Below are 26,144 nucleotides of genomic sequence, written 5' to 3' on the forward strand. Positions count from 1 at the left end.
TCCGGTGAATGGTGTGAGAAGTAACGCCAGTTGTAGCCGCTGTAAGCTTTATAGTCAGTGTGATGAAACTCCTGTCCTGTGTTGTGATGTCTGAATAAAGCTGGTCCATGTGTTCTCTCCTCTTCTGTGTGTGCTAGTTACCGTGGTTACCAGCATCAACGAGCCAAGCTAAGGTCAACCAGACTTAGCTTTACAGCTAGCAACACTAGCATCAGCTGAGCTAGCTAAAGTGCGGAGCCGCAAATCTAACTCACTAATTCTAGCCTCCATTTTTGCTGTCATGCTGAATCGATGACAAGAAGTATGATCAGAAAAGGATTTTTATAATTTCCTGTATTTCCTGAGGTATATTTTTTTATACTTTTACTTAAGCAATTTTTGAGCAAATACTTTTGTACTTTTACTTGTATTGGAGTAATATTTGACAAGGAGTATCTGTACCTTTACTCAAGTAGTGAAGTTGTGTACTCTGTCCACCTCTGGTTAAATTTAACTGTGAGTCAAACCTATTTCCCATAACAAATTCAAATCGGTGTAGAAAATTTCAAAAATGCCGAATTTAGGTTGATCGTATTTGTTGGTTATTAAAAATTAAACTTAAAAATTATTAAATTACAGAATGGGTAGGGGTGTGGGATATGGGATATATATATATTTTTAACCTCCAGGGCGGAACTGATAGGATCGTCTCACTGTTTCCACACGGACCAGACAGATTCCCAAACATGGCCACCTGCACGCGGACTGTGTGGAAAGGTCAGTTGTTTGAGTGTAATGAACTTTCTTGTAACTGACACTAAGTTTTGTTAATGTATTTTTTTTTAAGAGAAATTAATTTTATATTTTCCGAGCTCCTGTTTCTTCCGGTTTAACGCTCACAGGCTGTTAGCTTAGCTTGTCAGCTATCCCTCCGGTTTAACGGCCACCGATCGCAAAACTGGATTTCTTATTTTCTCCTCGGTTGTTACACAGTTCTACACACGGGAAAGCGTTTATTATGCTTACATTTCGATTCACGTGGGGTTTCCTTCAATTCGGCATTAATACAAACGGCGTAATAAATGTATATTTGGCAAAAGGAACCGTTTTTTAAATGGATCCATCAGTTATTATCCAAACACGTCGTAGTGGGCGGTGAGGAGCTTTAATTTGGTTAAAATTGAATGTTTGGGGGAATTTGGAAGATTAAGCAGTGATGACGCAGGCAAAAGTTAAATTGTTCCAATGTAATGCAAATAAAATAGCAGGAACACACAAATCCAATGCATCAAGCTGGTTTTATGGCAGCACCTTTGTAATGGCATTGTCTGGTTTAAGTAAACATACTTTGTTTATTACTTATGTTTGCAAAATACAGCTGTATAATATTACGTGGTCTGCATTTTAATATCCTGCCCCAAAGATCTAGAAAGCAACATCTGTCTGTACAACACCATTTGCACCTCACAAAAGATTTCTTCATTTGTCATCCTTGTTTATCAGTTTTAGCAGGATGTCGGAGGCATCTGCTGAGCGTTGGCATTCCCACCTACACAGGTGTTTCACAAATTGCACAGAGGAATATCCCAGTCCGAACTTTTGCTGCTGCTAGGTGAGCTTACAAACTTTTTTTATGTTGAAAAAGCTTAAAACAGAAACTTGTCCTTACTTTCAAGATGTTTTTTCTGCTTCACACTCTTTTAGCTCACAGAACTGTCCACCAGGACCACTTTGTTGTTGAATGAGCACATGATGCCATAAAATTCAGACAAGGCCAATTTTTCTTCTTTGTCTTGTTCTTTCTTAGTTTATTAGATTTATATGTATAATATTTTCATTGTTGTTCTTCAGGACACAAAAAAAAGTCAAGAAAGAGGAAACGGAGAAGGAGGAAAAGAAAGAAGTGAAAACAAAGAGGGTGATCGATGACAAAAACAGACACAAGCCCTATGGCAAGACAGCGTGGAAACCAGTGGATGATGTGTATATTTTGAGGTTTTACCCCAGGACCATCCACAGTGCTTCAGATGCCATCGACCTGCTAAAGAAGTACCAAGCATTGGACTTCACCCCGTGCAGTCAGCCTGTTTATGTTGATCTGAAGCTCGATATGAAACTGGAAAAAAAGGTAATGGCATCCACAAATCAATAACTCTGAGGTGATAACTGTCAAAATTAGTCTATATCGTATGATTTTCACTTCACACTTTCACTGGTGCTAGAGAGTTCAGTTTCAACTCCCCATCCAGTACTTATCTAATCTATCAGCTCCCAGGTTTGTTATCTGCCTATTAATGTATCTCTATATCTAGTTATCAAATTGATCTGCTAGCTAGTTAATCATTTATGAATTTATTTAATTATTTATCTAGCTATCTATCTAATCCACCAGTCATTTATTCATTCATTCATTTTTTTTAATTTATTTATTTATTTAGCCTACCATCAGAGATGTGTGAGGGACGGACACAACACTTCTACAGTGCAGTGCACCACGCTGCAGAATGATACAATACAAATACAAAGTAACACAAAGTCAGTCCACGCAGTTGAACCGAAACAGATTTTACAAAAACTGAACATTAATGAACTTTGTCAATGAAGAATTAGTCTTTATCAGTAATGGGCTGCTTGAGTTTAAAAATAAGTCCTTAATTAGTCCCACTGCAGGAAGATTAGCTGTTACAGACAGGAAAAGACAGGCAAAATAAAAATTAATTAGAAGTGAAAAAAGGGAATTAATTTATAGATTGTACACTCTGGCTGCAGCTGATATCACCTCACCTCCAGAAATCAGGCTTTGTAACCATTTAGCTTAAAAAATACAACAACAAAATAAATAGAAGAAACAGCATGATATGGAAGAATTAAAAACATCTGCATGACCAGATTTGAGCTGCTTCTGAGGTCTAGACAGTCCACATGAGGCTCACTGTGCCCAATCAGTGTTTCTCTGCACAATCAGTTGACACATTCCTCTGTTTTCTCATTTATTTGATGATAATTCACGATTGGCACGTTTTTCATTTTGCAGAAAAGAGTCGACGCCTTCATCAGCACTGTGCACTTACCTCACCCCATTAAGACGGAGATGAACAAAGTTTTACTTTTTACTGAGGTAAAAACTATATTCCCCTGTTCAGCCTCACTGAATCTTAATTTTATAGCCAATTGATTGCCTGTTGTTGATTAATTGTTTTTTATTTGCCCCCTTGCTTGTCTGTAATAAATGTGTTTGGGTAGCTGTAGTTGTGATGGCTGAAGTTTCCACTTGCGAGCAGGATTTGATTTATATTCTTGTCAAGGAGTGCAGGTTGTGGGGTTGTGGCTTGAGGGTGCATTTTAATGACCATAATGGATGGCACTGGTGGCATCTGCCAGACTTTGACACACCCGAATCAGATTGAAATGGGAAGCATCGCCTCTGGTTTGTTTTTTTTTTCCCTTCTGCAGGATGCTAATCAAATTAAAGTTGCCCAGGAGAGTGGAGCTGCGCTCGCTGGAGGAGCAGAGCTCATACAGCCGGTGAGTTGGCTAAGCAAAAGCAAACTATGTGCTGATCAAGTGTAATTTGTTCTCTCTACAGAAGAGTGTAGTCCGTCTTTGGACGGTGGGGGTACTAATCTACTGTCTGTGCATTACCTGCAATAGATTCAGATCAGCACCGAGTTTGGAGAAGCTGTTTCTCTATGCTGTTATGTATTTGAAGGATAGAGAAGATGTTGCAGTGTTAATGTTGTGTTACAGATTCACACACTCAAACCTTAGGAGGTAAGCTCAGGTTGTAAATCCTCAGTTTAATCCTCAGATGTACCGGACGCTGTGTGAACAAGAGCTGTTGTGTACACTGATGTTGCGGTCTCTGCTATGTGGTCAGTGTAGATAAAGTGTGAATGCATCGTGACGACAGTTTATCTTTTTCTCTCCCAGGTGTTTGTGTCACATGTGATCTGAATTCAACAATCAATCAATCCCTTTATTTTTTCCCCAAAGAGTCGGTTCACAACATTGAAACACAAGCTAAAAAAGCAAACACATCAAAATTTAAACTGAAAATAATATCTATACAACAAGATGAAACACATCCCCTCCTCCTCACAGAGTGAAATAAAGAGACATCTCCTAGGTCCCACACTTATACCCGATTTTTTTCAGGACTTCTGAGTAATGTTTTTTTAAATTAATGACACAGCTTAACAGCACTAGTTAGCCACTTAAAGAAAGACCTGACCGTCACCATTTTTACAAGCACAGCTGTCAGAAGCCAGTAAGTTCTTTATTTATTCAGGATCTGCTGAGTTTGTCAGCACAATGTGAAATTCTGTCATAGAGGGAGGATACATTAACTGCACAGATTGGCCTGTTAACAAATATTTCCCCTCACAGTTCAGACTCCTCCTCTGTGGCTAAATTTGATGGAGTTTTTTTAAATTTCTAGATTTTAGACGATGAGATTTCAGCAGACTTCTACGTAGCAGTTCCAGATATACTTCCCAAGCTTTTACCACTGAAAAGCAAACTGAGGAAGAAGTTCCCAAAGAGCAAGAGAGGTAAGAAAAACTGCCGCCCCCCTTCTTTTCCTCTGCTGTGTGATAAAATGATTTCAGTCAGTCTGTGGTGGCCTTGTCTTGTGCTCATCCATTCTTCTTCTCTGTTGGCGCCCAGGCTCAGTTGGCATGGACATTCCCAAGATGCTGAACTTGTTTAAAAGCGGTCATGAATTCATGGTGGAGAGCGACTGCTACGTCAGGACCCAGATAGCCTTGGTATGTGATAACCGTACAGGAGGTGGTGTTCTTATGGCAATGTGAGGAAGTAAGAGCTGCAACGATTCCATTCATTGAAAATCAATCTGCAGCCATTTTGATGATGCATAACGCATTTAAGTGGCAAAGAGAAGGCTGTTTGTTGTGAGATTTGAAGAGTTCAATCATATTAACTGAATGTTGTTGCATTTTCTAGTATTTATACTAAGCACGATTTCTTGTTTTGACATTTTATTAGAGATTATAGATGAATGGAGGACACACATTAATCAACCCTATAATCCCATTAGACCCCCAGCTGCATATACCAAAACATATTGCTCCGCATTTTTGAGTGAGACATGCTGTTTTTTGTTTTTTTTTTTTTTTCCCCTGTTAACCTGGAGAATCAGCTTTATCTCTATAACAATTCCAATTCGTTCATGAGACACATGAATGAAATTGCATGATGAGCTGTGAAAGCATCGTAAACCTGCAAGGTCTTCAACTTTCTGTGAACTTTCCACCACTTTACTGTCCTGTGATGATCTAAAATGGTCGAGAGCTCGGAGCTAAAAAGGAAATCCTGATTAAACATGTATAAGTTTGTTCTCCCTAAAGGAAACTGGAACATAAAATCTGTGCACTTTGAGGAGGACTTCTTCTTTCTCTTTTTTTTATTTTTTTTTGTTGCTCTGTATGTCTATGCTTCTATAATTGTGCCTCTGCCTCTGACCTGAAGTGATTTTAATTGGCAAAAATCAGCAGCAGAGTTCCAAATCCAGTCTTTTGCTAATCTTAGACTTCATCTGTTTTGTGCAGAAATTTGTGAAAAATGGCTATTTTTATTTCTGTTGCTTCTCAAGCCCCTCACTCAAGTTTATGTTGAAAAGACAACCTGACAACTTCCAGCAGGCGGCATATCATGAATGTAGTTGGATTTGGTCAAGAATTTAGAAAATTAGAGAAAGCAGAAAATTTGTCAGATGTCAGACAAACATTTCGTCCAGAAAGAGAAATGTCGTGATCCATTTTGTTAAAGTCACTGTCTTCTCTCCTCTGCACAGCTCGACATGCCCACAGAGCACATCTTAGCCAACCTGCAGACCATCCTGGTGGATGTTTGCTCCCGTCGGCCGGCCGACATGGGTATGTCACAAACAGCTTGAGTTCATGGTGCTCAATCACTCTTCTTCTCTTCAGTCAGCACTGACTGATGAGCTCTCTCTGTTTGACGGCTCATTGTGTATTTGCTGCACTGGTTGTTAGAGAGGAGAAGCTTTCAAATGGTGATGGCTTTTGTCTGCCGGCAGGAATTGATTTCTCTCTGTGGTTCAGTTCACAGATCTGTAGCCAGACTGATGCAGACAACAGCCAGGTGGTTTTTTTTTTGCTCAGATGCTTTTACTCAAACAAGCTCTCTAATCCTTTTTTTTTTTTTTTTGTCTCCCAGAAATGAGTGTAGCCTGTTCAGTCATGTTTCTTGACACAGGTGTACTTCAGTGGAAAACAAGCAATGTTTTTAAAACACATTTTGCTGGAAAGAAGAGATGAAAGACTTTTTTACAATGAAATTATTATGCTGCTTTTTAAATTAACACATGAGATAAAGGTTGCATGTTTTACACTCTTCCTCTGTTTCATTTTGATTTTTGACATGCAGTGTAGTTTTTATCTCCCTGGAGTTTTAGTAACGTACTTGTGAGCCAATCAGAAGAGAGGAGCCAATCTTCTTTTCTCATTCGCTGACTGTTTTCTGAGTGGTTCAGTAAAATAAAGAAGATTTTACATTTTAGCAGTCAGAAACCAAAATCTGCAATTTTGGGAGGTAGGATCAGGTGGCCAGAGCTTTGGGGGCGTGTCTTAGGGAAGTGACATCACAAAGTTCAGGAAGTCCTGACAGCTGGTTTTAAGGCTCAGTTTCTGAATACAGGCTGAGAGCATTTCTCTGTGGAGACCTTTGATGGGTTCACAGTATTTATGTAGAACCTAGACTTGAATTATGATCAGAGGACATGGAGGTCTAAAATTCTCAGGCTTATTTCCTTTTTTTTTTTTTTCCTAAGGAAGAAAATTAATTCCATTTACTAAAGAATGGAAGCAGCATCTATTCAAAGACAATACATAAACATTTACATGATGTTATTTAGTCAGAAAAATGGAAATGGCCCCAGTTTGTCCTGGAAAGCCTGTTTGCCCTCCAGTGTTCATCTGTAGTGAGCAGAGAAGCAGAGTCAGACAGGTTTATTCATTTCTCTACATTTTCTCCATTTTCCCTTCAATAATAAGAGGCCGAGTGTAATCATCTGCTAATGAGTCCTCATTAGTTCGAGGCGCCGAAGTGATCTAAAAAATAAATGATTCTGAACCTGCTAAATAAAACGTTAACAACTCTCCTCCTGAAGTAAACTGCGCAGCTTTAAAACCGGTGTCCCTCTTTGACCTGGGACTTCTCATCACAAACTCCCTCTCTCGCTCTACGTACCCCATTTATCTTGACTCTCTCTCGAGGGCCGCGTTTCCACAGAAGCTCCTCAGCTGAAAACAGATGGTTTTCCTCTTTTATGGTTTTTCGCATCTTCTATCAACGACAAACACAGGATGATGTTCTGCTATATGAAAGGAGGCACAACTCAGTCTGTCAGGTTGTGACGTTCACCAGGAAGAAATCAAGCCTCGGACAAATCGACATTTCGACCTGCTGGAGGTGATTTTTAGAGGGTGTTTTTTTTTTTTTTTGTTTCAGTCGTAATATTGGAGCAAAGCGAGCAGACATGTTGACGGCTAACATGGTTAAAAATGCCCAGATTTATTTGTGTATCTCACTTCAACAAACCACAAATTCACCTCAAGAGCTTCACAGCGCATAACACCTTCTGTCCTTGGAGCCAGACAAGGAAAACAAATGGATTGATTTTTAACTATAGTATAACTGTAACTATTAAAGAAAAACAGAGTTAGGCCTGAAGGCCGCTTTCTTCTCAGTGGGTGAGAGTTTTTACCTTTTGCTGTAGTGTCCAAATATACAAACATTACATTTTCTTTCTGTGGGGATACAGACACAAAAAAAAACCCTGCATCTGCTCCAGTTCTAAAACAGACAGAATGAGGTGTGGAGGCAATGATGAGAGAGGATGTGTTGTTTCTCGCCTCATCACCAGCTTTAATTTGAAGGAAATAGATTTTTCACTTTTTTTTGTGCTCATTACCAAACAAATGTAAAGGAAATCTTCTCGGTGCAAAGTGAAGTGGTGAGACCAGACCAGGCCGGAGCTGCTTCCTGTAAACTGGAGGGCGATGCCATCACAGCCTGATGCTGCTGATGATCCCTGAGGGACTTTTTGCTGGTCACCCTTTGGGAGGCATTAACGCTCTGATGAACCCCCCCCTGGGCAGAGCAAAGCTTCCACTTCTGCCGCACCGGTTCCTTCCTCGCGCTCTAACTTTCAGATCTCAGTGATTGAAGGTGGCGTGGCGAGCCGAGCCACCTGGGCGCCTCTGGAGTCCCTTTGAGTTTATGCCAGGGAACATTACGCAGTAGTTCAGCTGCCCAACAAGAGCCGCTCGAGGACTCTAAGGCTGAGTTTAATTACTTCTGCACACACAGGTCAAGGATCAGAAGACTTGAATGTGCCGAATACTGAACTCCCCCCTCCCTCCTGTACTTTCATTACAGAGGCTAATGGCTACACTGTGGGCAGAAACCAAAGGAGACTTAGACACAGATGAACCTCAGTTAAACTGTGAAACTCACGTAAACACGTGTTTCTCTAACACCCTTCCCTGAACATTGAGAGGAATTATTCATGACAGCAGCACAACTATTTACTGATAAATAAAAACCTGGATGCACATCAGAGTAGACAACAGGGAAAGTGATGGTGAGGGGAGTATTTGAGAGAAATGGGAAGAGACTTCAGGGAGTTACCACAAAAAAAAAAAAAAGTAAGAGAAAAAGAACGTGTGGGTGAAACAGATTGAAAGCATCTGTTTCATATAAACTTATTCAAATTTATGCTCAGCCTGATGCGGTCTAAAAGTTTTCAAACTCTTTCTTTCAGATTTGGTCTTCAGGGAGACTCTTGAATTTTTATCCTTTAAAGGTCTCAGATTTGTGCCGACAGAACAACAGTTAATTCTGTGCGGTCATCAGGCCTCTCTCTGGATGCTGCATCACATTTCTTTTTGATCAATTCAATGTGAATCAGTTGCTTATTTAGTTTAAAAGCATCATTTTGTCCAGTTAATGTGGTGGGAAGAGCTGGCTGTTGAATCTGAGAGTTGACTTCAGAGTCCAGATCAGTCTTTTGATCTTTTATTTCCTGTTCTGAGCTGCAAATGAGGAAACCAAAATGTCTTATATTTTCAGCCTCAACCTCAGTATTGTAATGGCACTCAACCTTTTTATATAATTTCAATTTCTGGGAAGCAGAAGCTTCTCTAAGAAAAAAAGATCGGGGTTACGAAAGGTAAATGTGTTGTCTCCTTTTTTTCATGCCTTTATGAAATTAGCAGCTTTTGAAACAGTGAAAATAACACAAAACTTTTGCTCCGGTGTCTGAGGAAGAGAGCAGCCACCATTTTGTTTTCTCATTGTGTCGCTGCCGTTCTTCAGCATCAACTGTGAATTTCTCTCCGCGCATCGTCCCGTCAAGTCGCTCTGGATCTGCTAACCCCTTCTCTCTCCTCTCCCTCCACCTCAGGTCCTTTCATCGAGCGAGCAATCATCTCCAGTCAGACCAGCGAAGCTCTTTGGTTCAACAGCGAAGACGTTTTACCCAAAACAGCAGAGAAGAAGAAGGAATGAGTCGTGTTTCAGATTGTACGTAATAATCCGTGTAGTGAATAAAGTGTTTGTTCTGAGTTTTTGCCTCCTGCCTATTTGAAACCATCCTGGGAGGGTTAGAGGAGGACGAAGCAGACAAGGTGACCAGAACAGGAAAGTGACTTTTATTAACAATCACCCACAGAAAACTACAGCCCATAAATCAGCCGCCATTGTTAATGTTTTACAGGAAGCCTGGCAGTCTGTAAAAGGTCATTAAAGGCTTCTTGTGTGTGTTCAGAATTAATCATTGTAGAAGTACAAAAAATCCAATTCTGTCCTCTGTCAGAGCAGGTTTGGTCATTTTTACTTAGACTGACCTCGTGACCTTTGTGGAGGAATTAATTTCCTTTTACAGCGTGACTCATTTTGAGCTGTTTCACATTTGCAAGCGAGAGAATGTTTTAAAATATTTGGTGTCCAATCATTAAACCTTTATCTTGGCCCAACACGTCTCTAAGAATGTGAACAGCAGGGGTTTTTTTGCCTCATGCTCAGATCTATTGTCGACACTTCTCTTGTTTTCTAGCTCCTAGGAAGGAGAAACAAAAAGCTGCAGCATTTTTCTTTGGATGTTCATAATTTAATCAAAACTATCACTCGTCCTTTCAGCATGTCTTTGCCCAGTAGTGAAAGCTTGTTTTATTTAAATGTCATGTTTTTGTTTTTTGTATTTTAGATTTAGTAATCAACAAATCCTTTTGGGTTTAGAGCGCCGGTCGGAGATAATGAAATCTCATTGAGAACCTGAAACTAGATGAGCAGATAGTGACACGGCAGCATGCACTTTCAGTGTAGTAATGACCACCCACGAGTGCACAAACTCACAAACAGCTGGTGTGAGTCAGTAATTGCATCTGAACACCAGAAGGCAGCATTGACTCAGGCTGTCCTGCTGATCCCCGGCGACGTTCACCAACGCTCCTCCGGAAACCTGTTGCTGCTCAGAAGGGTCACTCGGCGAACGTCTTTATTGATTTGTGTATTTGAGTTGCACCGTTTTATGATCTACCAAACGTCCCTGGAACAGTTCTCGACGTTCACATCCAACCCAGAGATGGATGTTTCTGTTGATTAACAGCACATCTGAGGGGATCATGAATAAAATCAACCCTGTGTGATGTCTGATCTCCCAACAAGGCTGGAAGACTTAAATGTGATCTGAAGTAATTCGTGTTCAGGTTTTAACTGAGCCCAGTTCATATTAAAACACCCCGTTAAGACCAAAAAACAGCATTATGTCTGCTGCCATCGAACGAATTGCACGACTTCAAAGCCCCCAAAGTCAAACTGTGTGCTGAATTAGCATCACGCAGCAATTTACACATCCGTCCTCAGATGCTGTGCAGGTTGATATTCAGTTTACGATGGAGATAAGTTTTCCCTGGTCCCCATGGGGCAAATCAGGCTGCTGCTGCTGCAGCTAATGTAATAGGATTCAGCAGCAGGGAGACACTAGAAAGAGACAATGAAGATAGTGGCGCTGTGGAAAATGACAAAAGGCCGACGAGCAGGAACTTGAGTAAAGTTGTTCGTCGTGCCGCCACGGAAACTCTTCCAGGCATGTTTTCCTGTCGTGGTTTTTACTTGATTGTCTGTCTTGTACGCTCACTTTGTTTCAGGCTTAACTGCTGTGGGATTAAGGATTTGCAGCATTGCAGAGATGAGCGACTGCTTCATTTAATTTCATCAAGAAACCTGTGTGAACGGCACAAATGTATTCAGCACTGTAACTCAACTTGCAGCTGAACTCACAGAGAGTGAACCAGAGTGAGAAAGAGCCTGACCCACCACGGAGTCCTGGAGTCAGTCTGGGGTCACACCAAGACGCAGACGTTTACCTTTTCTAAGATTCTGTTTGAGTGATTAAGAATAACCGACAGCAGTCATTTTTAGTGGCAGTTCATTTTAAATTAGAGGAAAACAAACACAAGCGTCCAAACACATACAAGTGTGGTGAGCGATGATGAAAAAAAAAAAAAGTGTCCATCTCTAAACCTGCATGTGAAGAAGGAGCTTGTTAAAATCAAAGATGTAAAAGAAAATTCATGTTTTCATAAAATTTACTTTGTATGGAGAAGTCATTAAAGCTCATTACATGGGCTGTAATGAGGAGAATAAAAAGAAATGATAAGGTCAAATAGGATAAAAGGCCCAAAATAACGGGAGTGGACTCACCAGGTGAACTGAAATCAGGTAAAGGGGTGGTGCCAAGGGAAGAGGAAAAAGGAAATACCCAGAGAGGACCCTAACTTCAAAACCTCTAACCACAGCAGCAACCTGAGAACGCAGCTCAGACGTTGGAGGTTTCCTGCTTGGCACGACGGTCAGCACTGTGTGACTGTCCGCAAAAGAAGGGAAAACTGATTCTGAGGACAAAAGGGCCGAGCGGAGATCAGGTTACCGCCATGTGACGCTGAGGAATCTCAGCCCTGCGCTCCCCCTGATTAAACATTACTCAGAAAGAGCTGCAGCTCACGGGGTCATTATTCAGACATCAGCTGGAATAAACCCTCTCTGATGCCATATGAATACAAAGTGCTATTTAGAGAAACACAGGAAGGTCACTGACACTGCAGAAGATAAAAGTAGAATACAAGGACGCCCGTGAAGAAGAGAAAAATATTTCAAAAAACATGTAGATATATTATATCTGATAGTGGAACAAATGACAATAAAAACATTTCAAACTATTTTCTAAGTGGCTGAAGAGACAGTGGAGTTGATGACAGCCGTTTCAGATGCACACAACGCAAAAGTCATCTTTAAAACAATCAATCATCTCAGTTTTTTTTAGCAGTTTCCTTCAAGAGTTAGTGAATAAATAATGTGCACAGTGTTAGCTGAGGATTTATAGATCGCGCCCAACACTGGATATCTCACCTCTAATGACACAACAGGAGAAACAAATATGCGAGTGTGCTAAACTGATAATGAAAAGCAGAGTGTGCATCTCAGAGGAATACAACTCAAAAGCTGTTGTGTGATTTATTTATTTATTTATTTATTTTTTTGGATTCCATGAGGCTGAATGTTAAACATTTAAAATCACTGTTACTGCACTATGAGGATGAGGTAGACTATTTTAATCGGAGCCATCTGAATCCCCAGCTGGTGGCACGGTGATGCAGCAGATGCAGGCCGAGGGTTTGAACCCGGGTCCTGCTCTTCCTGAGTGCAGCTTCCTCCCACCATCCACAGACACACACACACACACACACGAGGTTAAAGTGACTCTTTATGTCTCTTCAGATAATGAAGCTGAAGAAGTAAAGATTTGGCCTCCCTCCCTGTCAGGTGTTTGGTGAACCTCAGGATGCAGCTGCTTTATGAGCAGAGTGGAACATCATCCTCCTACATCTTAAATAAACAGAGATGATCTAATCCTGGAGGATTAAATGCCATTAAGTGAGATAAAGTCACCATAAACTCCCTGCAAGAGCCTAATGGAGACGTTAGAGGGAATAAAGAGTCAGCAGAGAGAAATATGAAAATGCATGATAAATAATATGGACAGTGTTTGTTAACTTGAGATTAACAAACACAGTGTGAATGTGAATGGGATTAAAATGGACGAATCCTCCACATGATCTACTCTTCATCCATCCAAACAAACAGAAAAATATTCCCTCCGTGTTTTCGTCCTGAAGGAGCGGAGTTTATATCTGAGAGGGAGGGAGAGGTGGGACGTCCTCCTGGAGAGAGGAGGGCAGTCGGAGGAGAAGAAGAAGAGGGAGAAGGGGAGGTGCATGGGGAGGACAAGAACACCGAGCAGAAGTGACTTCAGACGCACTCGCCTGCAGGAGCGCAGAAAGTCCGGCCGCCTCAGCCGCCTCGTCATGCGCCTCGACCGGGCTGCTGCCGCCTGAGCTGCCGCTGCTGGCGGAGGACGCTCTGCTCTACCTTCCAACTGTGTTTTATATTGTATTTTTATTCCATTCATTTATTTTTTAGGGAGAGACAGAGGGGGAGACTTCTCCGGGTTTTTGCCACCGCGCTTGTGTTTTGCAGACCGGAGCGCAGCGCTCAGGAGCCGGAGCCGGTGCGCTCCGTCCTCCCGGATCTCTTTCCCCGCTGCTCCTTCTCTGTCACATCGGAACAGTAATAATGCTCAGAGAGAAGCACTCTCAGCTGGACTAGAGAGATAAACACAAAGACACACCGTCCCCCCCCCCCCTCCCAGGACTTGGATTTTGGATTTAATGCAGGTTTTGGACGCGATCATGTGCGGATGGTGGCTGTTTGTCCTGGCTGGGCTCCTCACTGTTCCCGGAGGCACACAAGGTGGGTTGGCTTTCTGTTTTGTTTTTTTTTTTTTTAACTCACCCAGTTGTTAAGTAGGTCAGGAGTTATCAGGGACCACCACTGGAACCACAGACCCCCTCCCCAAACCTGAACCTGCACTTCCACCTTGACTACTTTCCCAACACTGAATCACGAATCTGAAATCTGCACATGGGGGTGTTTCAGGGGGGCTGAAAGTTGGAGCCATTGTGTCTCCATTGATCCTGGCAGCTGGACAGCCGGTGCAATTCATTCCTCAAGTTGCTGAGGCAAGTCCTGGACTCCTTTGAGGACCCCTGGAGGGGGGCAGGACCTTGCTTTGGGGTTATTGTTTCCCACAGTGAGGGCAGAGAAGTTGGTGCGGTTTTCTTTTTCTTGTTTCTTTCAGAGGAAAGGTGGGGAAGTCACACCAACAGTCATCTGACAGGATTTCTGAGAGATTTAACGGAAGAGGGAGCACACACACACTCAAATTAGTCCAGTTTGTCTTCTACTCCTGTTAACATCCCAGGAAATGTGTGTGTGTGTGTGTGTGTGGGTGAAAAATGTGAAGTTGGGGCCTGAAATTCAGCCCCTGAACGGCTGCTGTGTGCTTCTGTAATCAGATCTGTGTGTCTCTCATCAATTCAGAGTCTTAGTGAAGTCAAACTTCAGTCCAGGAAAGAAGGAAGCTCGTGACGGATGGCTCCTCTGCAGCCTCGTTCACGTAACAAATGGAAAAGCAACACTTGTCTGAGTCAACCTGCTCTGCGTTCCGGCTTTTCTTGAATATCTGAGCACGTCTCTGAAGTCAATCCTGGCCTCTCCTCCGCCTTAAATATTCATAGCTGTGCATCCAGTCTAAAAGGTCTGCCCGTGCTCAGCTGCAGTCAGCAGAAGCAGAATCTGGGTTCCTCCAACGCTCCGGCTGGCTGGAACCTGAACTCCGGCTCTGACTTCAGACTTTTCTATTTTAACCAAAATCATTAGCAGCTCCTCGGCACGAGGCCAATCTGCTTCAAGAGCATAAAGACGCGCTGGCTGGTTGGGTGGATGAGGGGTGGAGGTGAGGTTCCCTCACAGTTTGTTGACTGTAACTGCAGCATCATTACCCCCGACAGCATCACACGGCGGCCTTTTGTTGCTAATGACAGCCTGAGCTCTGCAGGTAATGTGGGTCATCTTCAAATGAGACTTTCTCACGCTGGCTTTGAAGCTCGACTGCCCCTCCGTCCCACGATGCACCGGTCCAAGGACGTATGTGTAAAGTCTGTCCTAGACTTTACTGGTGTGTTTGCTCCATCTGGGAGGAATCTGCCTGTTTTTCATGCTGAAAACAGTAAAATCTCTGCTTGATGGTGAATAATTGATGTGAGAAGCTCCTGCAGGTTGAGCAGACTTTGTGGGTGACATAAAGCAGACTTGACAGTGAGGTTAGGGCGGAGAGACGCAACATTTATGGATGTCATGTTCAGGGTTTTCTGTTCTTCTCTGAGAACTTCATCATCTCTTTAGACTTTATCAGAATGTGAAAAGGCTCTGTCTGTTTTCCATTTTTCCCCGAGATGAACCTCACTCAGATGATAATTCTCACGAGCTGATGGTTTTGAAGGAGGACAGCACCGAGCAGTTCTGCCCTCCTTTTCCTCCTGTTGCTCTCTGAAGTGTTCAGAGTTAAAGTTAAATGGAACGCATCAAACCGCAGCGACATGTTTGGAGTAACAGTGAACGTTTGAATCTCAAAGCTGATACCTGTCAACAGTCATTTCCATGCAAAGTGAAACTGGGTGAAGCCAAAAATCTCACAACCTTTTTTTTTTTTTTTTTTTTTTTTTTGGACATTTGCATAAAGAAAGTCTGCTCACGCTGGATTCACCTTCTCTGATAGAATCACACGCCCACGCGGAGCCACCTCCATCTGATGGGTTAATTAGGAAGCGTCTCGTTAACGGGCTGCTGGAGACCAACTGTATTCCTTCAGCTGCAGAAGTCAACCACTTGTGCACGCCAACAACGTGCAGATTGCGTTTTGCAGGCCGCTCTTCCTCCTGCTGAGCGATAAAGAGCCTGAAACAGCAGCAGCACAAATAGACTCGCTCAGGGGCATCGTGTATGACTCCGCAACTGTAACTGTACTCTTGTTTTCCCATCTGGATCATTACGGTAAATGTTAACCTCCCGCTGTACTTTCCCCCCGTGGCGTCTCGGGTTTCTCCAGCCTTGTTTTTATGAGGCTGCTGTTTCCGTCCGTCCGTCTGCGTTTTCTTCACATTTATTCCTCAAATTGAGCAGAGATAACTCTGGGACCTTTTCAGTCCGAAGGTGGAGCATGCTCCAGCTTTTTCAATTCCAGGGGAAGTGCACTGAATGCCGATGAGGCTGAATGTGGGGGGAAAAAAAAGCACAACAAAAACGAGCCCAAGAAATGTGATTGTATTGAAAGCTATGTGAAAACAGCCATCAACATTTTTTTTTTTTACTTGTTTGTCCATCTTGATTGAGACTTTTTGTTGTGATCTGTGACATGAGCTGATTTTCAGGCTGAGCTTCATATCGGGGAGATTTGGATAATGTCTTTCTTTGCATCATTCTTCCACTCACGTCTCATAATTCATGAGACAGCTTTCCGAGTTTGACAGTAACGCTGCTGCCCTGACATTCAGCTCTCACAAACTCACATATCAAAGTTTGACGGGAATTGATTCCTCGTGTAGCTCGAGGCTGAAATGCAGTTTGACCTCGGCACCTGCAGGAATTGTAATGACACATTTACACAATCGCTGCATGAAAAAAGCCAAATGTTCATAACCCATTAGGACTGAAGGCTGATGCTAATGGTTTTTCTATCTCTCTCTCCCTCCCAGGAGCTTGTATCCATGAAGGATCCCTGCATGCGGTAGGTGCTCTTTTACCTCTTGGGGCTCATTGATTAAAAAAGTGAAATGCCTGTCCTCCTACAGAATTAGGATCTTAGAGTCTGTTTGCAGAGTCTGATGGCTGTTTGCTCTGCATTGTTCAGAGGAACATTACGAAGTTGGTATGAGTGACGGCCGGAGCTGTTAAGTGTGTATATGTGCTGAGATCAGTAGGGATTGCTGCACATCCTCCTGTTGTCGGAGACGTGGTCTAGATGATGAGCCTCATCAATAATGCATGCCGGATACTGACTTTGTGGATGATAATAGTGATGAGAAAGCACGATGTGGCTTGGCAGTGGGTCTGGCGGCTGAAGGCGGAGCTGCCGACTCCCGCTGCTCTGCTGATTGAAGGTTGTGGGCTCTTCTTCGGAGCTGGAAAGGACACTGTGATGAGTTTCTTTTTCTTTTTTTTCCACTGTGCTTCTTCTGCCTGGTTCTGGAGCACATCCAAGGTTTTTTCTTCGAGATGTGCTCTTGTTTTGATATTCTTTGGCGGCTTGAGACTGATGTTAATGTTTTTGAAGTCGTCGTGTTTGGCTCGGGGTGCTGACTCACGAGAAGTTGCCTGATTCTTGGCGTAGGCAGCGCATGCTTTGCCCACTGACATCTAATGTCATCTTCTTTTTCTATGATTTTTATGTCGCAGACCAGCTCAGGGAGTTGAACCTCCAAACCTTAAAAGTACTTAGCTGCCTAAAGATGTAATTGTTGGACACAACCCCCTTCACGCTGGAGCCTGCCTGCAGGGGTTCGCAGGTTTGTCGTTGATGCTGAGGTTAGGGTTAAATTGGGTGAAACTGCAGTTTATGGCCTTTCGTTCCCCCTCAAAGGTGTCAAATGCGGTTGAGGTCAGAGCTTCAGGGCACGGCCTCGCACATGGGAGCGTCGCCGTGTTAAACATCTGACATTTTACACTTCCAGTTGTGTCAATCCATAAAAACATAAATAGTTTTGTTTGAATGATTTTACTACTTAATGATTTTGCCATATACTTTGAGTCAGACAGCCTTCCATGTAGTGGAGAAAAATTCTAATTTATCCTTAAATCACCATCCGCAGTTTAAAAAAAAAAAAAAGCCTTAAACACGGTCCTCGGCGTCGGTGTTTTGGTTCCCAGGAGGAATAATGACGATGTCCTTCTTTGTTCCTGCTGTGTTATCAGTGTAATGACAGTAAAGCTTAAAACAGCGAACTAGTAACATACCTGCCACCGCCTCCAATCCGGTGAATGCACCAGAACACATCCTGCCCCCCCCCACCACCACCCTCCTGTTACTTTTCCCCCCCGGCTTTGAAGGGGGATAATTGGTGGAGTGAGGATGTAAAGACAGAAGTGGGTGAGTCTGTGTTTTAGGTTGGGAGGGAGAAAAAAACAAGGAGAGGGCCGGGAGACAGGTGGGACGTCCCAGCATGTTTGGACACAGCTTGGAGAAAGAAAAAACACAGGCCTTCTGGAGTTCAAAGTGAAGAGCTGAAGAACCCCCCCTCCTCCTCCAACACCTGGAGTGTTGTGCAGATAGGAACAAATGGGGAGAGAGAAACAGATTAAAGTGCAGGTCTGAATAGAAGCCCGCGGGCCTCCCTGTGTGCTAAAAGCCTTTCGCACCACCACGTCGTGCTTCTCTTTTACCTGACTTTAATTTCTTTGTTTGATTAGATCTGGTGTTCGCGTTTGATTTATGCCAATAATAACCCCTCCAAGACGCGAACAAAGTCAGCTCTAATCGTTCTTCACAGCTAAATTAAAAAAAGACATAAAGGTGTGATTATACATATGAGAAGACGCGCATTAAAAACCGCAGGCTGCAGGTTGTTATGTCAGCAGACACGCTCTTCCCTCACACATGTGGATCCCCTCTTTGTGGAGATGGTGTGTGAACGTTCTCAGGGTCAGAATAAAAGGACATCTTCTCAACGTTTTATCCGTAAACGTTCACCTGCACTTTACGATTTTTATATCACTTTCCACAATCAGCTTCTTGTTTGTGTCCTGCTGAACATGACACTGCAGCTAAGAGTTATTTAAAGCCATCAATCGATTCCAAAAGTGTCCAAATGTCAATGAAATGTCAGAATGAAGTAAAAATAAAAGTATGAGGACTGTCGTAGCTGCTCAGCGGAAAGGCAGTGAAACTCAACGGATGACATTTGAAGTGCACTTTCAATTCTTGTTGGTATTAATGGATGTCAAAAATAAAAAGTAAACGAACAAAGGCCTCGACTGAGACTCCGTCTGCTCTGTAATTTGCTCACTGGCAGGACCGCCTTAGCTTCCTGAGCTTTTATTAGTTTTGTTCATTGCATTAACTGAAATGAGATTTTATCCGAGCCATCTGAACTGCACCAGGTTTGGAGTTGAGATGAGCTCAAACACACGATGAACGCCTCTTTAGACGTTTGCACGGACGGAGCAGGTCGACATGGAACAGATGGAGTCAGGACTCGCACGTCACAGTTACCAGGTTTATGCACGTAAATGATTTATGTGCGTAAACCAATCAGTGTTTCCTGATTGATAAGGAAAAGGAGGGGAAAAAAAGAGGACACGCAGATGGCTGGGAAGGTTCAGGCAATATGGTCGATCTGTTACGCAGCCAAGTCGAGCTTTATTTATCGCACAGTCACCACAACATTCTGCTGGAATCAGACTAAAGTAAGCTAATTCAGGCTGGATCCTCTGACAGCAGACATATGGAGGAATCAGACCAGCAACCTCTCAAAGTCTGACGTCCAAAATCTGTTCTGGTCTGTGAGTATTTATTTTTTTTTTAACAGGCAGTGAATCAGGAGAACAGGTGTCTGCTTCAAAAACCCTCATTGATCAGGTCTGATGCACGAGCTGCCTTAAAAGCGTTGAGATGCAGACACCTGAATCTCGTTAGGGGAGCCGAAGTGATTTGCATCGATCAGCTTCTTTTCTCTCCTCGGCTCGGGCTCTAATGACGAGCTGCGTAGGAGTCGGCGTTCGCCCCGCGGACAGTTGAGCTCAGACCGTCTGGGTGTCAGAAGAGGTCTAAAGTGAGGTCGGCCTCATTTCTGCTGCCGGAGGAGGAAGAAGCTCCAAAGTTTTTACTCGGAGAGCAGAGATTGACCTCTTGACACCTCAGCTTGCCTTTCTTTTAATTGATTAATCTATTTTCTGTTCTTGTTGTTCATTCTATAAAATGTCAGATAAAAGAGAAAAAAAGTTCTTTTGGAAATGTGAAGTGAAAAACATTTTCTCCACTTCCTCCGCCAACCTGGGCCAGATTATAAAACCAAGTATCCCCAGGACCTCCTGTAGCGGTGCAGAGTGCCACCAGGCCCGACATGCAGCTGGGGGGGGGGGGCATGTCCAAATATATCACCTGCCCCTCGGGGTTTGAATTCCTGACATTACGAGTCACCGTTTCTGTAGGAATCAAACTGTAAGGCGCCATCAGGGACCGAAGTTCTGGGCTCGTCTGAGGCTACAGTCGAGGCTTCAAATCCCTAATTACTGCAGCATCCAGGCTCCTGATCCAGGTTTTTTCCTGATCCCTCAGGCTGTGCCTCTTGTTTTAGCCAAAAATGGCTTCCCACAGTTCACCCATGACGATATCTGCAAATGTGGCGATGCCAAAAGTGTCAGTCAGGTGAATTAGATGTAAGATAACTCAAATTTTTATGGCGCCCGCTGAGACGCTTCAATCCAACCGCTGGGAAACGGGTCCAGAAGTGTGGATCATTAAAATATCCTTCTTAAGTCCCCTTCAGAGGTTCATTTCAGACCCGCCGAGCTTACGGCCACTTTGCCAACTATCCACACCTCAGCGGGCATGCATAGTGTTTACAAAATGGCACCGACCATAAAAGGTAATGAATTTAGCTGCTGTGCACTTAGGCAAAAAGAAAATACTTCCCTTACCTCTTTGAAGCACCGTAATCTCTCTGAATCGCCTGGAACGATTCTCTCAGGGCTCTCAGGGCTGGAGCTGTACTTAAGGTTTGGCTGTTTTCTGCCGCAGATGGACAAAATAATCTAAAAAGTCATTTTCTGGTTGCTGTAATGGCCCGAACGCGTAAATCAGCCCAGCCGTGAAGTGACGAAGGAAGTAAAACAGACAGGCAGCGTGCGGGTGGCCCAGCGGTTTGTGATGCCAGCCAGGTCGTCACATTGTCACAGGTTTGAGTTGGCCTGAGGGCATCCTCCGTCTCTTTCTCCTTTTCTCCATGACAACTTATAAAATAAAAAAGTCTATGCATTTTCTGTAAATACTGGAGTTTTTAAGTTTCAGCCAGGAGTTCAGCTTCTTCCTCGGAGGCGAGGACAGTGAGGACGGATACAGACGTCTCTGGCTTCCTCTGTGCTGATGGCTGATGGGTAATATCCTCCGTTCGGCTGTTCATATCCATCGACATTGTACCCGGTGGGGGTTTAGCAGTGAAGTATGACATTAAATGCACTAATAGGATCTGACTGCTGTTGGACAGAATATGTATATTAGTGGAAACTGCCTTTTTCAACCCTCCCTGGTGGATCAACAGTCGGGCCGTGGTGAATAATAATTCCTTTGTGACAACCGGAGGTCGTTGCTAACTGCTGTACGCCCAACGGGGGCCTGAAAAACCACCCATGTGATCAGAAGGAGCGGCCTAATCAGACCCTGACCGGAGGGATGAGACATGCAGGGAATCTGAGAAATACTGAAGCACAGTCCGAGGAGAAAAGAGGAAAACTGAATTAGAGAGTTAATCTGTGACACAATAATGACAGAGAGTGAGAATAAAGACTGACAGCAGGGGGCCCGACTTCACCTCGGCCCCGTCAGACTCAAAGTGTGCGTCAGCGTTTTCTTATTTCAGCCTGATAAGACACCTGACGGGACACCAGGGAGGAAACGCTGGCGGCAAACTGTTCAGAACTTCAGCTCGACTGCTGAGGTCACTTTGTTCGCTTTTAAGAATTGCAAATGGTGACCTCTGACCTGTGAAATATAAAATGTAAATGATCTGTTCACATCGCACTGCAAAAGACATCTGTCTCAACAAGACAGTTTTTTATTTTTATTTTTTGGTGGTCCCATATTGCACACTTTATCCATAAGAAGATATATTTCCTCTCTCACACTTCGCTATCTACCAACAGCTCAGTCGGCCAATCAGAAGAGAGCATCTGAGCCAGTGACTGCTTTGCTGTGACATCACAAAGTTCAGGAAGTCCTGACGGCTCGTTTATGGCTCAGTTTCTGAATTGACAGCATTGATACAGAACCTCGACCTGATTTCTAAACAGAGGCCACCTTTACCTTTAACACCGACCTTTAAACAGCTGAAGTTTTCATTGGAAGATTAAATTATTTGGTAAGATTTCCTTTTTGTCCTTCTCATTAGTGCTGCAGCTCATTTGAATGAAATAAATGCCAGATTGAATGTTGAGGCCTTCAGATGTCCTGCTTTATCTCAGCAACTCTTTCAAACACGGAAATATTCCCTCTATTAGCACAGAACTTGTCAGATTCTCACTGGTTTTGTATTATCAGTCCAGGAAACAGAGACTTTTATTTGACTGGGCAGACTCTTCAGCTTCCTGTTTTCAGTTCCAGCTAAACCTTCCGACTCAGTTGGAGATTGTTGGAGTTTGATAGTCACCGTCAACGTGACGTAAAGAAAACGGCTTGAAGCTGGAGTTTGAGTTGACTCTGGGACTGTGAGTTGAGATAAAGGCTGGTTGTGAATGGTAGACTCGGGCTCATTGAGTCCTTTTGTTGTGAAGATCCTGAATCCTGATTTCTCCAAAACTCCAGCACATAAAGTTCCTCCCTGTTTATTCTTTTGAGAGGTTTTTCTTGCTGCTGTGATGTGTGAGGTTCCTGACTTAATGAATCGAGCGCCGGCCGCACTGATGTCAGGAGAATAGTGGGGCTTTTGAGAAGCGCCGCGGCCCACGACGCACAGATACAGATCATTTGAGGACTTGAAATCCGTAGCTGTACTACATCTGAATTATTGAGTGGCCCACGGCTGTGAAGTGCCTACACGGGCTGCTCTTCTTAAGATGCTTTAAAAGCTAAAGCTAAGCTTGAATCCCTTACTTTCAGGCCAGAGCAGCAGTTTCCCATTTTCCCGGGGAGCGGTCTGTACAATGTTTTATTTTTCACGGACATGTCTGACATTTGGGTTGGATTGCAGCACCATTAAAGTTTCAAGGCAGCTTGACACGTATTCACTGAGGTGCTATGGAGCTCCAGTCCCTAAACCAGGAAATGTCTTCTCACCTCTTGATCGTCATATCTGAGATGATGCCTAAAGAAAATTGGACATTGTCTTGAGTTCCTCTGAAATGTGGAATGATTTATTTACAGCCTGGAAAAGTGTATATATATATTTTATATATTTACTTGGATTTGTGCAGGTCTACAGATCCACTTGTGTTTAATATCACAACTCGAGTTTGTTAAATATTAAATGAAGCGAAGGCAGCTTGTAGGTGAAACAAAGCTGTTGTGGTCCGAGGCTTTATGTGAGTCGACGAGGGGGGAAATCGGGGAGGGGAGGTGGAAATGCGCAGGTTGGGCAAGGCCTCGTTCAAATTGGAAAAAGTGCGGACGTGTTGCTGCAGGTGGGCGGATAAAGTCTGGTTCGAATAAATACGTCAAACATGGCAGAACTGGACTGAAACACTGTTTTCCACTTCGTTTAGCGTTTCTAAAGACGTGTGATGATGTTCAAGCTGCAGAATGCCCACGCCGCTGAATTGGGCCAAGTTGTGTTGGGACTTTTTTTTTTTTTTTTATATCTTGCTAATGTTGGCTGGAGCTTCAAAGAGAGAAAGCGAAGACAAACTCCAAACGGGGCGAACTTCGTTTCAGTTGGAGAGCTGGAAGCTTTTTGGTTCCTCCGTCTTTCATCGGGGAGGGCCAAGATCTTTAGTTTGAGACCCTCCGCTCGGCGCCGTGCCCCCCCCCCCACCCCCCACCCCTTCCGCCTGCTGGAGCTAAATCAGAGTGAGTTGAGCTCCTTGAACTGGAACTAAATCCCCCCCCACCCACCCACCAGCTCTCTGCAGAGCTGTGGGGGGACCGGAGTGAAGTGGTGCAACCTTTGGCAAACACCCAGCCGCTCGACTAATGGGCAAACAAACAAGCTTGATGGCCCCCTCCTCGCTCCCCTTTCCCCAACCACACTGCCGACCCCCCCTCCTGAACCTCCAGGCCATCCGGTGGGAGCTTTGACAGTTTCATTGCCGTAGGTCTGGGGAGGTCGCCGGCCTTTTGTCTCTCACTTCATTCACACTGTTTGATTCGCGGCTTGCCATTCAGGCCAGTTTGCTTCTTATCTGTAAATACCAGCACGCCGCCCCCGAGCCCCGGTTTGCCTCTCTCGCTCCACTTTTTCCTTCTGTCTGTGCCTGCAGGCTCTTGGAGCTACAAGTGTTTAGAGAGAGGAACGTTAAAGCGAGCCAAGCTTTTGTCCCCGCCGGCTCAGATGGCCGTGTTCGCACACGCTGCCGAGCTCTAAGCTGCTATCCACAGGGCTCGTTTTTTTTTTTTTTTTTTTTTTTCATCTCCATTTCGGGGTTTCCCTCCCGTTTTCTTTCCCAAGTACAGTGAGAGAAATGAGACCATCTGCAGGGATAACAGCTTAAAAAATTCATTTGTTTTTCTGGAAGACAAGACTGATGGAATCCAAAGAGCTATAACGAATGCAAGTACTGCCGGGAGTTTTTTATTTTGGAGAAATTGTCTTGGATTGCAAAATGAAACTCATTTCATGATAAATGCTCATACATTCTGTGAGGAGGCTCCATGAGAAATGAAAGTTGTCTTCCTTTCCTTCTTCAATGGGGTGGATTTTTTTATAAAAGGATTAAAGATGGATTTTTCCAAAACAAGATTCTAATGAGCTCATTTTCAAAATAAAACAAAAGGCTGCATTAAATTCCATGACGCTTCCTTTATGTGTGAATAAAACCGGACGCAGGTGACGTTCACAGCAGAAGGTTCTCCAAGTCCTCAAAGTGTTTTTCAGCTCTTTGTTCGTTGACATCTGACCTGCTGACTTCACATTTTCCGTAGGAATGAAAACCTTTCTGCTCAGAAATTGGAATTTTCAAAAGACCCGGTCGGGAAAGTGAAACTTAAAGCACACGAGGAAGATTTAAAAGTGATGAAGTGTGAAATGTTAATGGTTGAACGGTTGGCTTTTGCTCCAGTGCCATTAAGCCAGGCATCGTTCTGGTGCTCCATCCTCATCACGGTTTGCCCTCCTCTTCCTCTCCCCTCTGCTGAGTCGTTCCCGCTCCGGTCTTCCTGTTCCCATTGGAGGATTGGATTTTTTTTTTCCCCCTCCAACCATGAAGTCAGTCTCTGGTCAACCACATTTTCCTTTGTGTCGGCCCGGATTATTGACGAAACAGATGAGGCGAAACCAAACAGACAGGAGGCAGAGCGAGGTTTGGAGGTTCAGGAAATAAATCAGAGTTTTTGTCTTGTTTTAGGTTTTGGGGCCGAATCCGCTGTTCTGTTGCTGATTTAATCTTTTAAGTTAAAGATAACTTTCCTAAGACCCAAGTCGATGCCTTCATACGCTCACTTCTCTATGACTTCAACATTAACCAAAGTACACCTGCCCTGAAGAAGGTTTGATTCAGGTCACCAGGTGAAGATGATGCTCAGGATAAGTCAGTTACTGTATCAGGAAGCAGCGCCGGGCTGGTACATTCATTTATTCTGCAGACTTGAATCCTGATTGTTTAATTTCTCACTCTGCTCCTGTCAGATGGTCCAACTGTTCGGGCTGGACCTGCAAACAAACCACCAGTTCATCAAATCTCCCAGACTCTATGAGATCAGTTTTTGGAGCACATACAGGTGAAATAAAAACCAGACATTTATTGATCTCTTAACTTAGCTTTTTTATTTATTTATTTTTTTTAATGATTGCCGTGAATCTCTGAATGCGTGACAGGAGAAGTCTCTGAGCAGAGTTTCCAGGCATAATTGGCTTCAGTCTGTCAGGGAGAGTTTGATGAGTGTGATGTGATTATGTTTGGGTCTTCGCTCATTAGCTGGTGCTGCTAAAGAGCCCGGTGGATCGGCGAGACAAAGCCGATGGATGTTTGCCCCGAGGCAACGTGTTGGAAGCCAGACGTTACCTCGGCCTTTCGATGACTTCAACCCCCCCCCCCCCCTCGCCTTCCCTCTACTTCACCTGGGCGCCGTCGCCTCCTTCAGCAGAAAATAAAGCCAGTCGACCTTACTGGATGCTGGATTTACTCTGCAGATCCCTCCGCTGGCATACAAATCTTGGCTGCGGGCCCGACAGATAAGACGGGAGGTAAATAAGCCGACGGTCGCGTCGTGTAGGAGGGGATTGATCTCTTTCACTTCCTTGTTGTTTATTTGAAGCTGCAGATGAGATTTGCGGCCGTGTTTTCATTCATATTTGGCAGGT

General features: G+C 43.7%; 2 protein-coding genes across 3 annotated transcripts in view; both read left to right on the plus strand.

Moving 5' to 3' along the window:
- The first annotated feature begins 619 nt into the window (after positions 1 to 619).
- mrpl1 (mitochondrial ribosomal protein L1) lies at positions 620 to 9,587 on the plus strand. Its single transcript, XM_029509946.1, has 10 exons — positions 620 to 623; positions 712 to 756; positions 1,483 to 1,591; positions 1,831 to 2,107; positions 3,014 to 3,097; positions 3,433 to 3,504; positions 4,418 to 4,529; positions 4,645 to 4,745; positions 5,792 to 5,873; positions 9,428 to 9,587. Exons 1-10 carry the CDS (start codon positions 620 to 622, stop codon positions 9,529 to 9,531), a joined length of 990 nt encoding a protein of 329 aa, XP_029365806.1. The 3' UTR covers positions 9,532 to 9,587.
- Positions 9,588 to 13,333: 3,746 nt separating this feature from the next.
- The window catches only part of fras1 (Fraser extracellular matrix complex subunit 1), a 162,762-nt gene continuing 149,951 nt past the window's right edge, over positions 13,334 to 26,144 (plus strand). For both annotated transcript variants that reach the window (XM_029510392.1, XM_029510393.1), the window contains exons 1-2: positions 13,334 to 13,833; positions 16,677 to 16,708. In XM_029510392.1, coding sequence (XP_029366252.1) covers positions 13,752 to 13,833; positions 16,677 to 16,708 — 114 coding nt within the window. In that variant the 5' untranslated portion in view covers positions 13,334 to 13,751. The remainder of the gene's footprint in view (positions 13,834 to 16,676; positions 16,709 to 26,144) is intronic.

The sequence above is a fragment of the Echeneis naucrates genome, chromosome 9, assembly GCF_900963305.1.
Source record: "Echeneis naucrates chromosome 9, fEcheNa1.1, whole genome shotgun sequence".
Classification (NCBI taxonomy): Eukaryota; Metazoa; Chordata; class Actinopteri; order Carangiformes; family Echeneidae; genus Echeneis; species Echeneis naucrates.